Raw genomic sequence first — 21934 nt, 5'->3', positions numbered from 1 at the left:
GAACCTCTTGTTTTCAGTGTCTTAACTAAAGGACAATGAAGTTATAAAAACAAACTATGAAAAAAGAAAGCATCTTAAAAGCAAAAGTTTTCTCTGATCATTTTTTCTGTTTTCTTTATTGAACACAGACCTGAATGCTTTTGTGCCTTTAAAGGTTTAGAATACAGCCATCGGGCAGGTAGAAGAAGCACAAAAGCAGAAAAAGGAAGGCTCTCATCTTAACCATACAATCACTGGCCACCAACACTTCAAGGGGCCTCCCCTAGGTCCCTGTTCTTTTCTCCCATCTCTGAGAAGCAGGACTTCCCAGAAAGATCACTGTTCCTATTCCCATGCTTTTCCAGGCAAAACAATGCCACTGCTTTCCATCAGGAGCCCAACAGAGGCAAAGCTACTCTTTCGTACATCCATCCTGCCCTGACCCACTAAATGCAGTGGGTCTGTTTTCTTCAATTGCTAGGTTGGTGATATGAAGAGAACGGATGGAAGAGTTCATCTCTTATCCCTTCGGTAATATACTTTTCTAGTATCTTCTTAGCTATTGGGGTGGGGTGAAATGGACCTGGGATTGGGTGGGAATGTCATAGATAGGAGAGAGTTTCCTGGAATTTTTAAATACCACCAAGGCACTGGTAGTTAAGTGAGCTAGGGGTGATCAAAATTTTAGATCTGTTGTCAATTCACAGATTCATAACTGCCCTTTTCAGTTACCCAAACATTTATTAATAGATTAATTTCCAGATTGACCTATTTAGTAGAAGGAGGCACTCTTCAGTTAAAGGAGTTAAGTCGAGAAAGACTGGAGCTGTAAATACTGGTGTGGATTCCAGTTTGGTCATGCTTTCTGATCCCTACCTACATAGTTGGGTAAGAAAGTGCATCAGTTAGATGTGAAAAAGCATGTGCTGCCTCTCCAAAGTCCAGAAGTGCTTAAAAACTGTGATGTATATAATTCAGACAATAAGTTACGTGCACAAAGGAGTTTATCATAACATAAAATTAAAAGGTGACAATTTCATCACACAGTTACACTGCAGTTTTCCTTTTTTTTTTTTTTTTGGTTTTGTCCTTTTTTGTTTCATTTTACGTTTCCATTTTTGTTTTTTATGGAGGGTTGGGGAAGGGTAGAGATTTGGTCCACTGAAGATTAGTCACCCTCAATGATATATATATTAGAAAAAATATCAGCAGCAAGACTATCTGGAAATAGATTCTGTTTGATGTAGCTAGTCTGTCTTTTCTGTTTTGCCCTCTTTCACGGCAGCCTCTGAAGTTTTCCGCAGGGGGGCTTTCTCCGAGTTGGCATGTCCTTGGCCGGGATCCGCCGCTCCGCCGTTTTTGTGAGTAGTGTGTTTTTCCAAGTAGTTCAGCATTTCACTGAGAACTGTTTGGAAAGTGCTTAGAGCTGCACATATTGCCGGAGTCCCAAAGCCATGAGTGATCAAACTGGAAATGAGAAGTGATAGGAAAAAAGAGGTGAATGATTTGCAGTATCATGTGAAATAGCAAATCTCTCCATATAATTCAGAACATTCAATTAAACAGGTATTTATTGTTGTTCCTAAATGATGCTAAGCATTGTGGAAGATACAACACAGTTGAAGGTATTGCTCTTGACTATATAAGAAATGCAGGACCATTTTGGAAGACTTGTCATTAATAGAGTTGATATGCACTGATTATTATTTATATATATATATTTTATTATACTTTAAGTTTTAGGGTATATGTACACAACGTGCAGGTTTGTTACATATGTATACATGTGCCATGTTGGTGTGCTGCACCCATTAACTTGTCATTTAGCATTAGGTATATCTCCTAATGGTATCCCTCCCCCTTCTCCCCACCCCATGACAGTCCCCGGAGTGTGATGTTCCCCTTCCTGTGTCCATGTGTTCTCATTGTTCAATTCCCACCTATGAGTGAGAACATGTGGTGTTTGGTTTTTTGTCCTTGTGATAGTTTGCTGAGAATGATGGTTTCCAGCTTCATCCATGTCCCTACAAAGGACATGAACTCATCCTTTTTTATGGCTGCATAGTATTCCATGGTGTATATGTGCCACATTTTCTTAATCCACTCTATCATTGTTGGACATTTGGGTTGGTTCCAAGTCTTTGCTATTGTGAATAGTGCCACAATAAACATACGTGTGCATGTGTCTTTATAGCAGCATGATTCATAGACCTTTGGGTATATACCCAGTAATGGGATTGCTGGGTCAAACAGTATTTCTAGTTCTAGATCCCTGAGGAATCACCACACTGACTTCCACAATGGTTGAACTAGTTTACAGTCCCACCAACAGTGTAAAAGTGTTCGAAATAGGAACATATACACCATGGAATACTATGCAGCCATAAAAAAGGATGAGTTCATGTCCTTTGTAGGGACATGGATGAAGCTGGAAACCATCATTCTCAGCAAACTGTTGCAAGGACAAAAAACCAAACACCGCATGTTCTCACTCATAGGTGGGAATTGAACAATGAGAACACATGGACACAGGAAGGGGAACATCACACTCCGGGGACTGTTGTGGGGTGGGGGGAGGGGGGAGGGATAGCATTAGGAGATATACCTAATGCTAAATGACGAGTTAATGGGTGCAGCACACCAACCTGGCACATGTATACATATGTAACAAACCTGCACGTTGTGCACATGTACCCTAAAACTTAAAGTATAATAATAATAAAATAAAATACAATAAAAAAGTGTTCCTATTTCTCCACATCCTGTCCAGTACCTGTTGTTTCCTGACTTTTTAATGATGGCCATTCTAATTGGTGTGAGATGGTATCTCTATGTGGTTTTGATTGATACACACTAACTATTACCAAGTCTAAATATTTAACACATGACTTCATTCTCCACCTCATTAAGAAGTAGCTAGAAAACACACCTTTAGATTCTATGCGTGGAAACATCTTGCTTTCAAAAATGGCATATATGGCATAGACTACACATGATGAAATCATAATTGGCTGAGCGTGCCTCATGGCTAGCTGTCTCTCTGACTTCATTCTCCTCTTCCATAGTAATGCACTTTAATCTGGGCATATGGCCATCCAGCTGGAGACTACATTTCCAAGCTTCTTTTGCAGTGAGTTTTGGACATGGGACTTAACCTACCCACAATGTAACATAAAGAGAAGTGATACATGCAATTCCCACTTGCTTAAAAGGGTAGCTATGCCCTATGTAGATAATCGCTTAGGTGGCAGGGACAAAACAAGTTAGAAGGAACCTATTCATCTCCAGGCTCCTAAATGAGAGAGAAATAAAACCCTGTCTTATGTCAGCCACTCAACATTTAGGTCCTGAAAACTAACTAATTAACTAATAACAAAAGCTGATAAGCAAATATAAGGAATGTTATGGTAACCTCAGCATAGGTAGTTCTTCCAACCACGACAAATGTCATCGTTGGTTGAACAAACAAATAACTGTAATTTAGTCTTCCTGTGAACAGAAGCTACCCAGATTGTTTATTTATGCTAACTGTCCTGAAGTGACACTCTGCCAGTTTGCTTCCTATGTCTCGTAATAATATAGAAAAAATCCTTGTCACATAGTATGCCCATGTTATTATATATATATATACATACATTGTGCATATGTGTATAGTACATTTAATAAAGCCATTAACTGCTGAAGTCCTAGTTTGTAACTGTTACTATGATATTAGTAGTTTTTAAATCAGATAGTACAACCCTTCATAATACTTTAGCTACCTATAGTTATCTTTCTTAAGTCACATAATCTTTAACAGCAAAAATAATAATATTTTATAATAATACACATGAAGGATTTGGGGTTTAAGGCAGCCTATTAATATGCCTCAGTGGAGGTAATAGTAAGATCTACCATGTGGGGTTGTTGTTTTAATTAGTCTACGCAAAGGGCTCAGGAGGATGCCAGATCTAAACGAAGTCTTAGATAAATGATAGAGATTGTTGGCTGGGTATATTTTCTGGGTAGAGGGTAAAATTTCTGCATGTCCCTCATTATTCCATAGGTTGTTACCATCTTTCTTCTGAATATATTACAAAGTTTTCCCTGAGCCTCCATCATAGTTAACATATATTAAAAAGAAAAAAGAAAATTCCAATCTCTGATTATGTAGGAAAAAACAGGGGTCAATGCTTGGGCAATTATCTGCACCAAAGTTTGTGGTGTAAGACATCATCACTGCTCAACTGCTATATCCACACCTCTGCTGCAAGGTCTTGCATTGCTAAGCAGGAAAAATAATTTAAGCTCTATTTCTACAATGAGACAACTAGAAGGGAGGCCAAATAATTTGAAATCTATCTGGGATCTTGGACAACAAATGGAATTGTTGGAGTGGCGGAAGAATTAATCATGGTGATACCCACAAAAAGAACTGGGTAAAGCCAACCATTAATGTCCAGATGTTTGGCCCCAGGCACAGACTGTCTCTTTTCTCATGTTTTATTCCTGTTTAGAGCTTCTTTTTAAATTTTCTTCTATATCGGCATGTCCTCTTTGTTGTGACTCACCTCTTCATCTATAGAAGAATATACAGTATTATTTAGTTTCACTGGGTATTATTGAAGTTAATATCTAATTTTTGAGTTCTGAACATATGTCAAGTCCTGTTCTAAGTTTTTTATCTGTATCACTTCATATAATTCTAGTTACAACACTAAGAACTAGATAATATTATTTCCATTATACAGACGAAGAACTGAGTCCCAGAGAAGTTAAATAATTTGCCTGAGAAATAGGATATTCTGTACTTATGTTCCTCCCAGGCTGAGGGTACATTTTACTCCTCTTCTCTGAGAGATCACATTTTCTGTGGGCAGTTTTAGCTCAGTTCCCCTGACTTAACTTTGTACTTGGGCAGCCTTGATGGCTTGTTAAATCAGATGCTTTTTACTCACTTTCCTAAGAGCAGGGTTTTTAAAATCAAGTACAGGTAGGTAGTTACATATAAATGCTTTTATTATCCACTTTGAGAAAAAAGCTGTTTCCATATTTAAAGATTCCTCTTAAGCTGGTATCACTTCTTGACTAATGGGCTTTCTTGTTCCAAAATATGGATCTGATCATTAGCAGTTTGCATTGTCATCTTTGCCTTGGATTGAGAACCAAGTGTACCGAGTCCTCACATTGGCTCTGACTTCAGGCACTTCATGATTTGGAGGAAGTTATTTAGCCTTGTAAAATGACAGTAGTCTAACAAGAACATCTGCTAGGTTCTTTCCAACTCTAAGCTTCAATTTAAGAGTATAACATGTTTATGGTGTTCTTAAAATCAAGGACATGGACAGAGGTTATGGAAGTTGAAAAACCACTTCAGGGCTGGGTGCAGTGGCTCATGCCTGTAATCCCAGCACTTTGGGAGGCCAAGGTGGGCAGATCACGAGGTCAGGAGTTCGAGACCAGCCTGACCAACTGGTGAAACCCCATCTTTACTAAAAATAGAAAAAAAAATCAGTGGGGTGTGGTGGCGCGCGCCTGTAATCCCAGCTACTCAGGAGGCTGAGGCAGGAGAACTGCTTGAACCCAGGAGGTGGAGGCAAGATCGTGCCATTGCATTCCAGCCTGGGCAACAGAGGGAGACTTTGTCTCAAAAAACAAAAAAAAACCACTTCGTTCAACAAAGAACTCTAAAGTCAATTGAAGAATATTCAATATAAAAAAAAATCATTTTGACTTTCATGACCTGAAATGTCATCATTCAATATGAAAAACATTATGTAAATTTTCTTAATTACCTAATTTAACATTACCAGCATATTAAAAATATGCATAGCACACTGCACAGAATGATAATAAATGTAAGGCAAAGATTCTTTTCTAGCAGTTTTCAGTGAAATTTATGAACCCCAAATAATTAAAGTAATCTAATGTACTACAGTAATGTAAAAAGAAGTGTGCAATCACAGTATGTTTTAAAAAGTTCTGGAAACATCATGCTATTCTTTTAGCCCCAGTCATCCAGAAAAATAGTTGTGTATCTCATTCACAGTGACATACAGAAAAGGAGAGGGCTGGGTTCAGTGGCTCATGCCTGTAATCTCAGAGCCTTGAGATGCCAACGTGGGAGGATTGCTTAAGCCCAGGAACCTGAGAGTACAGAGAGCTATGATTATACCATTGCACTCCAGCCTGAGCAACAAAGCAAGTCTCTGTCTCGAAAGAAAAAAAAAAAAAAAAGAGAGGGAAAAAAAAAAACAAAAGGAGAGAGGAATAATGTAGAATCTCCAAAAAAAAAAAAAAAAAAAAAAAAAAGAAAAATAGAAGGTCTGACTTGATCCTAGACAGGAAGAAAAAAAAAAAAAAAGACTAAGGTCACCTGCAAGGTAACGAACTATAGTCAAATCTTCAAACTCTTTGATAATAGAGATGATTTTCAACTTTGGAAAATATTTTTCAGTTACAGGTTTGATATTTAAGTTACCCTTGGCATTTGCACATAATTTCACCAGATTACTGATGAGAGCGCATTTCACATGCAAATATCACCAGGGTTAATGGTACCCATGATGGTTTGAAATAGGCAGTCAAAATATAGAAGTTACTTAAATTCTAAATTCTAAAACAATATCCTCAATGAGGCCCTGGAGACAATTTGCATTGTGATTTGCGTTGTGTTAGATAAGGCATGTCTATGCTACATGTGTAAAAGAACGGTGACTATAGAGGATTCACAGGTCATATCAGTTTTCTTAATGTTTCCCAAGTCGCCTTCCTTCACCCTATGTAATCATGTGCTCTATTACCTTATTTTTGTAAAGTTTATCTCAAGCTTATCTCTTTTTAATACCCAAACATGACAGTTATTCCTATTTGTGTGTGTTTGTGTGTCCTCCCTCTCTCAGCCAATTGAAATTCCACTCAAAGAAACTCACAATTTCTTTGATGATACTGATGAAAAAGGGATGAGTTTCCTCATGCCTGAAAAACGGGTGTGTTACTTCCAAAGGATAGAAACTTGCCACAGTGATGAGAGGACTTAAATAAAATTCCTGGGAGAAAGAAGTAACAATCCCCAAACAAATGTAAAACTGTAGCACAGAGAGGACAATGGGAAGAAAACAGGTGAGGCTAAACTCCCAGTCACAAAGTGAGGAAGAGGAATGGGAATAACATTGCAGCATCAGAGCATAACTGACAATCCAAGTACATCAGATTTTTACTACAAGTAGTAAATCATGTACCTCAACATAATGAAGACCATATATGACAAGCCTACGGCTAACATCATACTCAGTAGTGAAAAGCTGAAAACTTTTCCTCTAAGATTAGGGACAAGAAGACGGTGCCCACTCTTACCACTTTTATTACTATTTAACATATTACTGGCAGTCCTAGACAGAACTATTAGGCAAGAGAAAGAAATAAAAAGCATCCAAATCAGAAAGGAAAAAGTTCAATTGTTTCTGTTTGCAGATGATATGATTTTAGAAAATCCTGAAGACTCCGTGAAAAACTGTTATAATAAATGAATTCAATAAAGTTGCATGATACAAAAATCAGTTGCATTTCTAAGCAGTACCAATAAACTATGTGAAAAATTAAGAAAGAAATTAAGAAAGCAATCTCATGGTATCAAAAGGAATAAATAATATCAAAAAGAATAAAATACTTAGGAATAAATTTAACCACAGAGGATTAAAGATCTGTATACTAACAATTATAAGACACTAATGAAAGAAATTAAAGAAGGCACAAATGAATGGAAAGCGATAACCTGCGTTCATGGATTGGAAGCATTAATTTTTTTAAATGTCCATACTAAAACCAACCTATGGATTCAGTGCAACCCCTACCAAAATTTAAACAGCATTTTCACAGAAATAGGAAAAACAGCACTAAAATTCATTGGGAACCAGGAAAGACCCTAAATAGCCAAAGCAATCTTGAGAAACAAGAACAAAGATGAAAATATCATGCTACTGATTTCAGAATATATTACAAAGCTATAGTAATCAAAACAGTATAGTACTGGCCTAAAAACAGACACAGACCAATGGAACAGAAAGAGTCTAGAAACAAACCCTCATATATGTAGTAAGCTAATCTTTGACAAGATCTTAATGATACACAATGGGGAAAGGATGGTCTCTTCAATAAATGATTCTAGAAAAACTGAATATCCACATGCAAAAAAGTAAAATTGGATCCTCATATTGCACCATACACGGAAATGAACTTGAAATTGATTAAAAACTGAAAAGTAATAAAAAACCAAAACTATAAAGCTCCTAGAAGGAAAAATAGGAAAAATATTTTTTACATTGGTCTTGGCATTATTTTTTGGATATGACACCAAAAGCACAGGCAACAAAACCAAAAATAGGCAAATGGGATTAGGTCAAATGAAAAACACTTTTGCACAGTAAAGGCAACAATCACAAAATGAAAAGGCAACCTATGGAATGGGAGAAAATATTAGCAAACCATACATTTGGTACAAGAATTAATATCTAAAATATATAAGGAACTCATGCAACTCAACAGGAGAAAAAAACAAATAACCTGATATTAAAAATGGGCTAAGGACACAAACACACAGTTTTCCAAAGATGACATACAAATGGATAGTAAGTATATGAAGAGATGCTAAACATCACTAATCAGTGATACACAAATTAAAACTACAATGAGATGTCATTTCACATTTGTTAGGATGGCTATTTTCAAAAAGCTGAGAGATAAGTGGTGGTGAGGGTGTAGATAGAAGGGAACCCTGCACACTGTTGGTGGAAAAGCAAACTGGCACAGCCGTTATGCAAAACACTATGAAAGTTCCTCAAAAACTTGTAATTAGAATGACAATATGATCCTGCAATCCCATTTCTGGGTATATATCTAAAGGAAGTGAAATCAGTATCTGAAAGAGATATCTAAACTCCATGTTCATTGCAGCATTATTTCTAATAGTCAAGATGTATATAAAATGGAATATTATTTAGCCATAACAAAGAAGGCAATTTTGCCATTTTGACAACATGAATGAATATGGAAGACAATATGCTAACTGAAACAACCCAGACACAGAAAGACAAATACTGTATGGTGTCATTTATATGTGAAATCTAAAAAAGCCAAACCATAAAAACAGAGTAGAGGGTAGTTGTCAGGGGCTAAGAAGTGACGGAAATGGGGCGATGTTGGTCAAAAGGTACAAACTTTCAGTAATAAGATGAATAAGTTCTGGGGATCTACTGTATAGCATGGTGGCTATAGCTAAGAATAATGCATTATATATTTGAAAATTATTTATATTCAAGATATAATTAAGAGAATATATCTTAAGTGTTGTCACCATACACACCCAAAATGTAACTATGTGAGGTGATGGATGTATTAACTTGATTGTTGTGATCATTTCACAGTATATATCAAATCATCATATCCTGCATCTTAAATATATATAATTTGTATTTGTCAATTATACCTCAATAAAGCTGGTAAGAAAATAAACAGGTCTGAGATGGAAAACTATTATTATCAATGCATACTTCACCTGACATTATCTGCCAGCAGTTGGGTATTAGTCACCTCCAGGAGGCATCTAGCCTGGGGAAGAAGGGGTGGGGACACCAGTTTCTGGAGTAATATTTTTTCCTTAAACAATTTTATTTATGTTTATTTTAATCACAATACTAATTCCTTTATTTTAATTTTTATAGATTAAAGGGATATAAATACAGTTTCATTGCATGGATATATTGCACAGCAATGTATGTAATAATTGAATTAATGAACAGCAAAATGTTTCTTGGTTTCATTTGGGAATCTTTGATGCCCAGATTTGTAGGGTTTTGTTTCAAAGTTTTGTTCCAAGAATGAGAAAAAGGAACAGTGCAGATAGGCCCAATGTTTGCAGGGAAGAGTATTCTGTTAGCATATGAAAGATTAAATAATTGTTTGCTTTCTTTTCAGAGTTGAATCTTTAAAGCTGGCAATAGTATAATTAATAAAGTTGAGACCTTTTTTAAGTCTAGAAATCACCTGTTTATGGACAAAGAAAACACAAGCACATGTTTCAGAGACAATGAAGTTGTTAGGTAATCTTTAATCTTTGAGAAATCCTGGAAGATGGGACATAAAGGAGTACAATTAAATAGAGAGACATGCCTTAATAGTTAAAGCAGGAGGAAAAAAGATTTTAGAAACTCTGGGTTATTAAATTATATTTAATTAGTCTAACACATTTCTGTAATGGGATATTTTCAAAATTTGAATTTATCAAGATTGAATTTGCATATAGTAATATTTACTCTTTTCAGGCTTACAGTTGGTTGAAATTTAACAAGCCCACACAGTGGTGTAACTACCACCATTACCCAAAAAGCTTCTCGTGTGTTTGCCAGTCAATTCACTCTCCCAAGCCCCAGCTCCTGGCAATCACCGCTCTAGTTTTTGTTCCTATAATTTTCACGTTTCCCCAGAGTTTCATATAAACTGAATCATGAAGTCTATAGACTTTCATGACTGGCTTCTTTCATTTAGTATAATAATTTTCAGATTCATTTATGTTGTATTTATCAATATATTGTTTCTTTTTATTGCTGGTAAGTATTCCATTGAATGGATTTATGACAATTTGTTCACAATGGGTTATTAAAAAGCTGAAATGTATTTAAAAAGTAGAAGTAATCACTGAAATGCTGCATGGATTTAGTAAGATATGTAATAAAGTAACTGTATTTCCATTTATAAATGAGTTATTAGAGCAGTAGCAATATAATTAAGTGTAGAATTTCAGCAATGCATCTGACAAAGTCTCCCCATATACTGTAAGAAAAGTTGGAGGGGAGGAGGAATTTAAGCTAGATGACAGCAAAGTAAGGGAAATTCACAGCTGGTTGTACAATGACACCCAAAGTGTGGATGTAAGGGCAGTTGTCAACCTTGAAAGATGTCTCTTGTGGACTGCTGCAAGGCTGTCATTAATCCCACTCTGCTGGACATGTTAATTAACAATGTGATTGAAAGCATCATAGATTTTTAGCTTAATGGCTGGTATTAAAATAGAGAGGAAACTTCCTGCATTGTATAACAGAACCAAAGTTCCGAAAAACCTTAATGTGATAGACAGCTTAATTGGTGAGCCAAAATCAATGATAGGAAATTTAGGGGAGATTAAGGAAAACATGTCCACTTGGGTAAAAAGCAAATTAGTGTTGCAATATACTAAGAAGAAGATCTGACTCAAGGGCTATTCATAGGAAAGAGCTTTACGAAATCAGTAAGTCTAAACTAAAAAGGCAAAGGTCAAAATTTGAGGTTTGGAGCATAGCTAGGCAGACTTACAGACTACATCTACTTTGGACTATATTCTCATTCATTTTCTCTTTCTTTCTCTCACTCTCTCTCTGTGTCTTTAACTAGATTACAGCTCATTGATTTCATTTTCCTATTACTAATTTCACACTGAGGAGCAGAAAGGCTCTGACGATTGACTGTGAACAATACCATCACCTGCTGAGAAAATTCAGACTAGTGTAGTTTACGGCACCTGGTGTTAGGGAAAAATGTAACTTATATTTAACAGTCATCTTCCTAATTTTATTCATGGTTTTAAAAGCTCCTATTTTGCTAGACCTCCCAATTAACATTCTCTAAAGCACCTTTCTTGCAACATAAGCCATCTCCTCAAATTGGCTCAGTTCAGGAAGGAGGTAACTGTTTACTGGATTCAGAGGTGAAGCTCTACTTTTCCGTTTTCTTCTTAAGTGTCAGGTTTCTTCCCTAAGTGTTTACGTTTCAATGATTCGAAGAATACCACTGGGTAGAGTAGCCATTCCTAGGGAGATTTTGCCCTCGTGTGTGTAGTGTGTTTGTGTGTGTGTGTATGCATATATATGTGTGAAAGAGAGAGAAAGAGTGTGTGTGCACCTGTGGACTTGTATTGGTTTTGCCTTTTTGTAAAATGGCATCTTCTTCTTGACCAGCGGCCTTGACCTGAATGTTTTACTGATACAGTCTGTAACTTTTTACACGGAAATGTACTGCAACCATTCAAACTGTATTCTCTAACAGTGGGTGTCAAAACTATAGAAATTGAGGCTCAGAAATGAAAGAGAAGAGGTAGAATAGAGGATGGAAGAAAAGAGACTGCTGTTGGAAAGAAAATACACTTTAATCCTTTCTTCTTTTTCCCTGTGTGGTTTTACTAATAAGATGGTAGCAACAACCCATTTTTAACTTGGACAGTGTTTATACTTGGAAATTGCTTGACACTAATGACGAGGACCTATCAGAAAATTCCATATAATAGGAATTTCACAAACTTCTCTTCGCACCTTATAATCCCTGGTTAAGTACATTTCTTGCTCATGATCAAGGCCTTACCTACATTTATCTTTAAAATCTCCAAAGCTTCAGTTCTTACTTAGAATGTAAGCTAGTATAGGAATCTGAATGTTAGAGGAATAAGAGCTATTTTACTTTCTCTAATCTAAGTAAGCATAGTTTATATTTTACTAGCTTAATTGTATGCTAGATAAATGCTACAAAGCTGTGTCGATATTATTCTAATTGTCCTTCAAAAATGCTTTATCTTTACTTTAATTGATTTGTCTAAACTAATTTAAATTAGACCACTAAAGCAATTTTCTAAAACATAGCCTAAAGCAAACTTATATGGAATCCTCTCCTGAATTCTTCCTATCTTGGCAAGAGTTGTGCCTGGTATCCAGCACCTTTCTACCTACTAAGCAAACACTGATTCAATATGTGTTGTAAAGGAAATGAAAGTCTCTTTAGCATTTGTCACTGAAGATTAGATCACTCAGTTATGTCTGCCAACCATAGATAAATTTTTCTAGCTTTCTTTTGGGGTACAAAAAGCTGGAGGTAATAGACACTATCGTGCTACAAACTAGAAGACTGAAAATCAAGAGAAAATAGTCTGCCATCATCATTTAAGTAATTTGACTAAAAGTTAATTTCATTTTGTAAAGTTTCAACCTTTTACCTGAAAAAGCAAGCAAGCCTTTTTCTCTCCCACCTTTTTTTTTTTTTTTGGTGTGTGTGAAGGTTGAAATGGTGTTTGGCTTATTATTCCTATTATTTTGTTATGTTGCATCATTTCAATGGGTGTTTACTATCACTAATCTTTTTATTTCTAGAATTGCATACTGATGTCATTCAGTTGTGCTTTTAGCCCTCTGGGAAGCATGCAAACAGTAAGATTTAAATGGAAGACAAATCTCCTTTTCCTTCCTTCTGAGATTATTCATGCTTAGGTCCAAGTGCAGTCTGTAATCTCACTACAGTGTTAGGTGGCCACTGGATAAGTGCCTTCTACTCATGAGAACAGCCAGTAGAGAGGGAGTCTGGGGAACAGACCCTCAACAACAACAGCAAAGAATTGTAGGTCTTCTTCGCCCAACCTTACTTCCTCTCACGGCTCTGAGTATTAGACACTTTATCTCTAAAGCAGCACAACTTCTAAATGTAGGCCATGGAGAGAGACCCTTACTATGGGGCATGTAACTGGGGCTTATCCTCCAGAACTCAATGGCGTCTATTCTTTGTAGCCTAAATGATTCAGAAAGCAGATGAAAGATGAAACCAGTTGATGATGCTTATTTTCTACATAGATTATCTTATCTCATGGTCCCAAGTACTTTTAAAATGGAATTTAATTAAGATACACAATTAAAGTATCTAGTTCTCTGGTGGTGAAGAATCATTGACATCTACTCATTAAGCAAAGCCTTGACAACACTCTCAAATGTTCTGTGGTTTCTTCAGTTGGTGGTTCTCAACCCTAGATGCATAGAAGAAATCACTCACAAAGCTTATTTCAAAAATAGCAATGTATGGGTCCCACCCCAAAGACCCTGATTTAATTGGTTTGGGATGAATCCAAAGCATCAGTATTTTTTTTTTTTTTTTTTTTTTTTGAGACGGAGTCTCGCTCTGTCGCCCAGGCTGGAGTGCAGTGGCGCAATCTCGGCTCACTGCAAGCTCCGCCTCCCGGGTTCACGCCATTCTCCTGCCTCAGCCTCTCCGAGTAGCTGGGACTACAGGCGCCCGCCACCACGCCCGGCTAATTTTTTTGTATTTTTAGTAGAGACGGGGTTTCACCGTGGTCTCGATCTCCTGACCTCGTGATCCGCCCGCCTCAGCCTCCCAAAGTGCTGGGATTACAAGCGTGAGCCACCACGCCCGGCTAGCATCAGTATTTTTTAAACAACCCTCATTCCATTTAAATGCAGAGAAAAAATTCAGTATGTCTCCTTAGGACCAAGAAATAATGCCTATTATGTCCGCTTTCCTCCTTGGGAAAAAGAGGATGATAAACTTCTGCAGCATTTCCCACAAGACCTTCTGCAGAATCTTAGTTTTGTGTAATGTTAATATGTACTCTGAGATTTAAAAACAGTTTTCATGGTCAAGTTTTAGAAGCTGTGGCTAAGTATTACCTCCTTTCAAAAAGGGTTTTGGGAGTCTTTGGTATGCCAATATGCACTGTCATACTTCAAGATAGGTATAATAATTAGGATTTATTTAACCAAAAAAACACTTGGCCATGAAACACTTTCAGAGAGCTTCTCATAGGACTGACTAGTGCTCTATGAAACTCAATTTGGGGAAGCATGTTTATGACTACCCTGAATCTCTGTCAGATTGGGAGATGTGTGCTCATCCACTGCCCTAAAGTCACATTCCTTCTGTTCTTCTCAGCCACTTACTTCGAGGTCCCAAAGGGGAATGAATGGGTCCTTGTGACTCCATTTTACCTCAGTTCAGCTCATTAGCAAAGCAGGCTAAAATAAAAATCATTGCACATACATTAGAAGAGACCACTATCAATTACATCCAAGTCAACTTCTTGAAAGTGATAACATTTGATGCCTGCACCATAATTTTTATGTATGAGAATGGAAATTTTTATAGGGATACATTAACCATCTTCTTACATTTCTCCCTATTAGACGTATTTTCTGTTTGGAATAGAGGAATGAAAATGCTAAGCTTTTTAAGATGAATTTTATTGAAATGTTGATGTTTTAAGATGAACAAGTTGAGAAAACATAAAAAGCAGATATGAGATGATATAGAAACTCAGCACAAGTAATGATTTAAAATGAATCAGTAAATTCAGAATGGAGTAAAATATTACTGGTCTAGAAAGAGCCTTAGAGATCACCCAGCTTAACTGCACTGACTCATGAACATGCAGAGGTCACACGGGTGCAATGCTTATTCTAAATCCACACATCTAGCTAGTAACCAAGTGGAGACTGAGTTAGATCCCCTGATATTTAATCCCAAGTGCTTCCCACCATGCCATATTGTCTCTTTGTGGATTTCTCTCCAGTCCATAGCTCAACAAAGAGAGACAATATTTAAATAAAAATTAACCAAAATTCTTCTGCAATGTATGTGTTCCCCAAAGCCAGTTATTCACACATGTAGTTATTACAGGGTCATGTCTGCAACTTTTAATTAGAAACAATTACCTCTGGCTTCTATTGTTTTAACCACTAGTCTCCTATGTGCTAAATGTAAAAATCCATAAAAATTCATCAAAAGCCCTGCCATGGATGCTTTAATGTATGTGTCTCCTGACAAAGATTCATTGCTTGAGTAAACTTTAGGCAGCCTTCTGAACCTTCTCCTAGGCCCATCTTTGCATTTCCTTGTAAAAATCGGGTTTTAGCAAGGAAGATCTCCCCTAACTCATATCTGCTGACCCTTGCTTTTGAGATTACAGATTTAATTGAAATTTCATTGTTTCTTTTCTCACACTAAAGAATGCTTGGTGAAGAAAACTGCCCACTGTTGATGACCTTCCCAGCCACTTTTCCATCTCAAGAAAATTTAACAAAATAAAAACAAAAAACAAAAACTGTGCACACTTTAGGCTTCTTGGAGAAAACTAAACATGCTCACATTTAAGTAGAGACAAATATCCGCTCTTCAGCATGTTGCCAAGAACACAGCAATCAGAAAATACCAGTTAAGTTGACTGTAAGGCATGTCACATGTGGAACCCTGAAGGAAATGGGAATGCATAACCCTTGAAGAGAAAACTAGGGAAGACATGAGAACTGCCTTTAGAAAGTGGGAGGGAACCAGGATGAAAGTAACTCTGTAAAGCCCGCAAGAAGTGGGACATTGGGAAGCGGAAGGAAGGCATTTCTAATAGAGTTGTCAGAGAGAGAGAGCAGTCTATTATTGAGAGTTTCCAAGATTGAGATGGATGGTAACTTGACAGAGATATTGGGGAGAAGGTCTAAATGTTGAAGGACAGTAGGAAATGCTAGGGGCCTTCCAACACTGAGAATCAGTGAAGAAAATTTAATCACCAGCAAGCACACAGATGTCTGGGACTGTCTATACATTCCTTATTTCCCAAGGCAGTAGTAAGAGGGTACATTTCTAAGAAGGTAGGCTGTCAGGATAATTTATGAGTTAAATAGGAGAATTAAGCACGTATATCTACATTTGTTTACATATATTTATTGCATACATACTATTTGCTAGGTACTATGGATAAAAAAATGAAATTTCCTTATTTCATTATTTCCTTATTTCCCCAGGTAAATTACCAGTATGCTTAATCTTCTATTGTAGCATCACTCTTGTATATTATAAGCCTATATATTTATATATAATTATATATATTCTATATATAGAATAATTATATATACTATATATGTTCTATATATATAGAATAATTATATATACTATATATGTTCTATATAGAGAGAATAATTATATATATATTCTATATAGAGAGAATAATTATATATATATTCTATATAGAGAGAATAATTATATATTCTATATATAGAGAATAATTATATATAATAATTATATATTCTACAATATATAGATATATATATTCTGTATATATAGAATAATTATATACATATTCTCTCTATATATATAGAATGTATAGATATATATAATTATTCTCCACTTTAGAAGTTCTAAAGAATGGGATAATCCTCTAGTCATCTTTTCACTACCTGCCATTAACATAGTAGAAACAATAAACAATAATTCTACTAGAAATAACAGAAACAACAAAACTTCAGCCTCCCAAGGTACATGCTGAGAAAAAAGGTTTTCTCATCTTTTGGACAGGGTGTCTTCCCTGGACTGAGCCTTCAAGATAGTCTAACTTATTACATTGTCATATGTGCTTTTGCTTGACTTCAGATTCAAGGAGATTATGAGAACATAAGAGACAAAGAGGGGAAAATTTTAAGATTTCCTGAAATCTCAAAGAGGAGAATTCCTAACATTTCAAAAAAGTCAGGGCTCTGGGTTTCCATCTGAGCTGAGGCTACTCGGACTGTGAAACCCCATGCCACCTTGTTCTAATTGCCGCCACTATTCCCAGGAACTGTGAGTCTATGGGGTCTTCCACAGATGTCAATCAAATCTTTTCCCCCTTCTCGTTTGTGTTGTGGTGTCTGCTGTGTTCTCTGCAACAATACACACTGTTGATGGTACTCAGTAAATTATAAATAATGAATAAGTCTGCCTTCTGTCATTTTGATGGAAACAAGAAGCTTTCCAGGCTGTGAATTGTGAGAAGGGTCACTGCTATGCATACGGCTTCCCAGAACACACTGATATGTCAACTGCCATGGAAAACTAGAAGTAGTTATTTGTGCTTTGTCTGGACATATTAAATCTGCTGAAAGTAAGCCACAGTTCTCAAGACACCAAATTGGCCAAACTATAAGGTATATTTTTAAGTGGTCTGCATTGGGAAGGAGGTTAAACTAAATAAAATAGTAACACAAGCTGATGGTACTAATTAGAATATTCTTTATGCCTATCCAATTACACTCCCTCTTCACTTCTTTCTCAGCCAGCATTCAGTAAAAATGGTGGAAAATCACACTCTGACAATTGTCTGCTTTCAAAGTCAGATATGATATGTCTCCTTCATAATTCATCTTTCTCTTGAGCTTATGGTTCTATCGAAATTACAGTTGTCACTGTCAGCAGAAAATTTTAAAAGGGACACACTCGGCCTGGTACGGTTGCTCACACACCTGTAATCCAGCACTTTAGGAGGCCAAGGTGGGCAGATTGCTTGAGCCTACAAAGTTGAAACCAACCTGGACAACATGGTGAAACCCTATCTCTATAAAAAATACAAAAACATAGCCAAGCATGGTGGCACATGCCTGTAGTCTCAAGAATCACCTGAGTCCAGGAAGTCTAGGGTACCGTGAGACATGATTGAGTTACTGCACTGCAACCTGGGTAACAGATTGAGACCCTGTCTCACAAAAAATAAAATAAAATAAAAATAAAAAAGACATGCTGTATGCTAACACATGTTTATCCAGATTATTAGTAGAATCATCAATGTAGAATCTTTTTATTTTTAATTTTAAAATTTTTGGTAGAGATGGAGTCTCTTTATGTTGCACAGCCTGGTCTTGAAGTCTTGGCCTCAAGTGATCCTTTCACCTCGGGCTCCCAATAGAATGTTTTTAATATGTTAGTATAGAGTACAAAACTTGATAGAATTCTCAGTAACACTTTAAAAAGGAATTGGAGTTTTTCTTCGCCCAAAACAGGAAAAAAAAGCTTATAGTTATGGAATATCCTAGAACTGCGGTTCTTAAACCTACCTAACAATAAGAATCTACTTGAGAGTTTTAAAAATAACATAGATACCTGAGTCCAGCCCTAAAACTACTGAATCAAATCTTTAAATATTAAATATGTCCTCCAGTTCTTGAGTTTTTTTTTTTACAGTTTCAAGAGCGATTCTGATATAAAGCCAGGTTTAAGAAATATGCTTGTAAAGAGCAGAGTATATTTCAAGGCTAAGCAACAAGCTGATTTTTGTTATCCTATTGTTAACATATTCTGTTGATGCCTTTTTAAATAAATGTGCAGTAAAGAAATTACACACATTTAAATTCAGTCTACATCAGGAACCTTCACTTCGGGTTTCAATTGGAAATGCCAATCATGTATCTTTTGTTTAAAATGATAAAATTTAAGACATGGAATAGAATGAAGTTGGACCCTCACCTTGCAACATAAACAAAAATTAACTCAAAGTGAATTAAAGACTGAAACAAGACATACAGCTGTAAAACTGTTAGAAGAAAAGATACAGGAAAGCTTTACTGCATTGTATTTGACAAAGATTTCCTGGATTTGACACCAAAAGCACAGGCAACAAAGGTAAAAATAAACAAATTAAACGACATCAAAATTTAAAACTATGTACCAAAAACACAACAGACTAATAAAGAAATGTACAGAATGGAAAAAAATTTGCAAATTGTACATCTAAGAAGAGGTTACTATCTAGACTACATAAAAATCTCCAGCTTAAAAAAAATAACCTGGTCAAAAAGTGGGCAAAGAACTTAAACATTTCTTCAAAGATGATATAGAAACGGCTAAGAAGCATATGAAAAGATGTTCAACATCACTAATCATTAGAGAAGAGCAAATCAATAATGAAATATCACCTCATACCCATTAGGATGGCTACTATTTGGTGAAGATACAGAGAAATAGACACTCTGTACATTATTTGTGAAAATGTAAAGTGGTATAGCTGCCATGGAAAATGGTAGAATAGGCCCTCAAAAAATGACAAATAAAATTTCCATATCATCCAGCAATTTCACTTCTGGGTGTATATCCAAAAGAACTGGGAGCAGGATTTTGAAGAGATATTTTCACACCCATGTTCATAGCAGCACTAGTCATGATAGTCAAGAAGTGAAAGCAACCCAATTGCCATCAATGAATGAATCAATAAACAAAATGTGGCATATATAGGCACATACACACTTACACACACACACACACACACACAGAGAGAGAGAGAGAGAGAGAGAGAGAAATACTGTGCATCCTTAAAAGGAAGAAAATTCTGACACATGCTATGACATGGATGAACATGGAAGACATTACGCTTAGTGAAATAAGCCAGTTACAAAAAGGCAAATACTGTATGATTCCTCTTATATGAGATGTCTAGGGTAGTTAAATTCACAGAAACACAAAACAGAATGGTAGTTGACAGAGGCTGGGGAGAGGAGAAGATGGGGAGTTGTTTAATGGGTACAGAGGCAGTTTTACAAAATAAAAAAGTTGTGGAGATTGGTTATACAACGAGAATATGCTTGACTCTACCGAATTGGTTAGAAATGGTTAAGATGGTAAATTTTATGTTATGTATTTTTAATCACAGTTTAAGAAAAAGATATAGTAGGAAATTTGCTATAAAGAAATATTTGGTTATGCGATTTGTATCATCCTACTACTTTTGTTATGAAATCAGAAGATTTTTACAATTAAAGAAAAATAACAATTCTGGCAAACATTTAAAAAGCATAATAAATGGGAAATCGTAACTTTCTAATATTCAAAATACTCAATATATAAATAATATAAACATTTTATAGATGATACTATTGTAAGTAAATATGTAGTGTTAGAAAGTTTTAAGATATGGTTATGCATGAAATTGTGATTAAGAAACTGAAGCCATATATAATCTTGAGTTTTATACCTCCAATATAATCTCACTTTCTTTTTCACTAGGGGTGAGGGTAGCCATTTACGATATATTTAGCTGCACTCTGAGTAACACCAGCTTGTTAGCATATTCTGTGTGGGGAGGTAAATAAGAGCATATAACGCCCACAAAGAAAATGCTCAGCTCACGTTTTGAAGTGAGTTTTCTCTAAAGAGTTCTGTGGCACTAAGTTGGCAACTGACTAATGTATTGACAAATAAGCAAGTTGTGCCTATGTTAAGGAAACAAATGTTTTGCCTATTTATTTCACACCATAGCTGATGTTCGACTGGTGCTCTATTTTGTTTTGAGCATAAAAAGGATGGCTTACTATCTGATGAAGGCCTCAGCATCTGTAATTGGAAATAATCTAGTATACATGACAGAGTCTCATTTCTCTGTACTTTGATAGTATGCTCCTTCTCCGAGTAAAATTGTAATTTAACACACTTCTTTAAATCCAGAATCAAACCTCAATGAAAATTAAGTTCTGAGTTGATCTTTTGTAAAAATTATAAATCCTTTTATTATGCACACAAACAAAAATGTGAAAACTATTTGTGTTGATATGATGCTGGAGACAAATTTAAACTTGGATCGGTGGTGAAGGTAAATGATACATCATTTACTGAATGCTTACTTTACATTCTTTGTCTCATTTTAGCTCACCTATGACCATATAATGGAGGGGTTCTTATCCCATTTAAAGCTGAGGAAATAAAGGTTTGGAATGAGTGGGTAGCTTACATATATAATGGCTCACAGATACAAAGATTTGAAAAGGCTTTAACTCCAAAACCTTTTGCTCATGGCATCTGGGCATTTTATTTTCCCCCAATTTTATTACACTTCCTATCACTAGCTCAGTTGAGTGATAGGAGAGAAGTCCTGTGAAATATATCCTACATTTTGTGCATTTTTGGAAGATAAATTCTAAGTTGAGTCTTCAGAGATGTGTGTCTGTTACATCTTTGGGAAACTTGTGACATATTGTAAAATAGAATATTGTATTTAACTGTCTCTGATGTTGCAGCCTAAATTTCAACTTATTTAAACACTTGTTATTTTATATAAGGAAGTGCCCTCCTCAACAGCTTTACAATTTTTGACAGGTATTGAAAGCATTTTAATATTTAATGTGTATTAGTCTTTCCTTATCATTGTTTAACTAAATGATAATAACTTAGAAAGGATATGATATGCCTATCATGTAGGCATTAAAATTCTAGAGTTTTAAAAATGTAAGGCACCTGAGTAATTACCATGTTCTTTCTCACCTTCCGTCTGGGGCATAAACTAACCAGGAAAAAACTACTTTAAAGTTCATATGGAACCAAAAAAGAGCCCGCATCGCCAAGTCAATCCTAAGCCAAAAGAACAAAGCTGGAGGCATCACGCTACCTGACT

General features: G+C 35.9%; 1 protein-coding gene across 1 annotated transcript in view; it reads right to left on the bottom strand.

The window, feature by feature from the left end:
* Positions 1-987: 987 nt before the first annotated feature.
* The window catches only part of TFAP2D (transcription factor AP-2 delta), a 61328-nt gene continuing 40381 nt past the window's right edge, over positions 988-21934 (bottom strand). The window contains exon 8 of the mRNA XM_055263687.2: positions 988-1446. Within this exon, the coding sequence (XP_055119662.1) occupies positions 1227-1446 (220 nt within the window). The 3' untranslated portion in view covers positions 988-1226. The remainder of the gene's footprint in view (positions 1447-21934) is intronic.

Source organism: Symphalangus syndactylus, chromosome 23 (genome assembly GCF_028878055.3).
Source record: "Symphalangus syndactylus isolate Jambi chromosome 23, NHGRI_mSymSyn1-v2.1_pri, whole genome shotgun sequence".
NCBI classification, from domain to species: domain Eukaryota; kingdom Metazoa; phylum Chordata; class Mammalia; order Primates; family Hylobatidae; genus Symphalangus; species Symphalangus syndactylus.
This window is presented reverse-complemented; position numbering and strand designations above follow the sequence as displayed.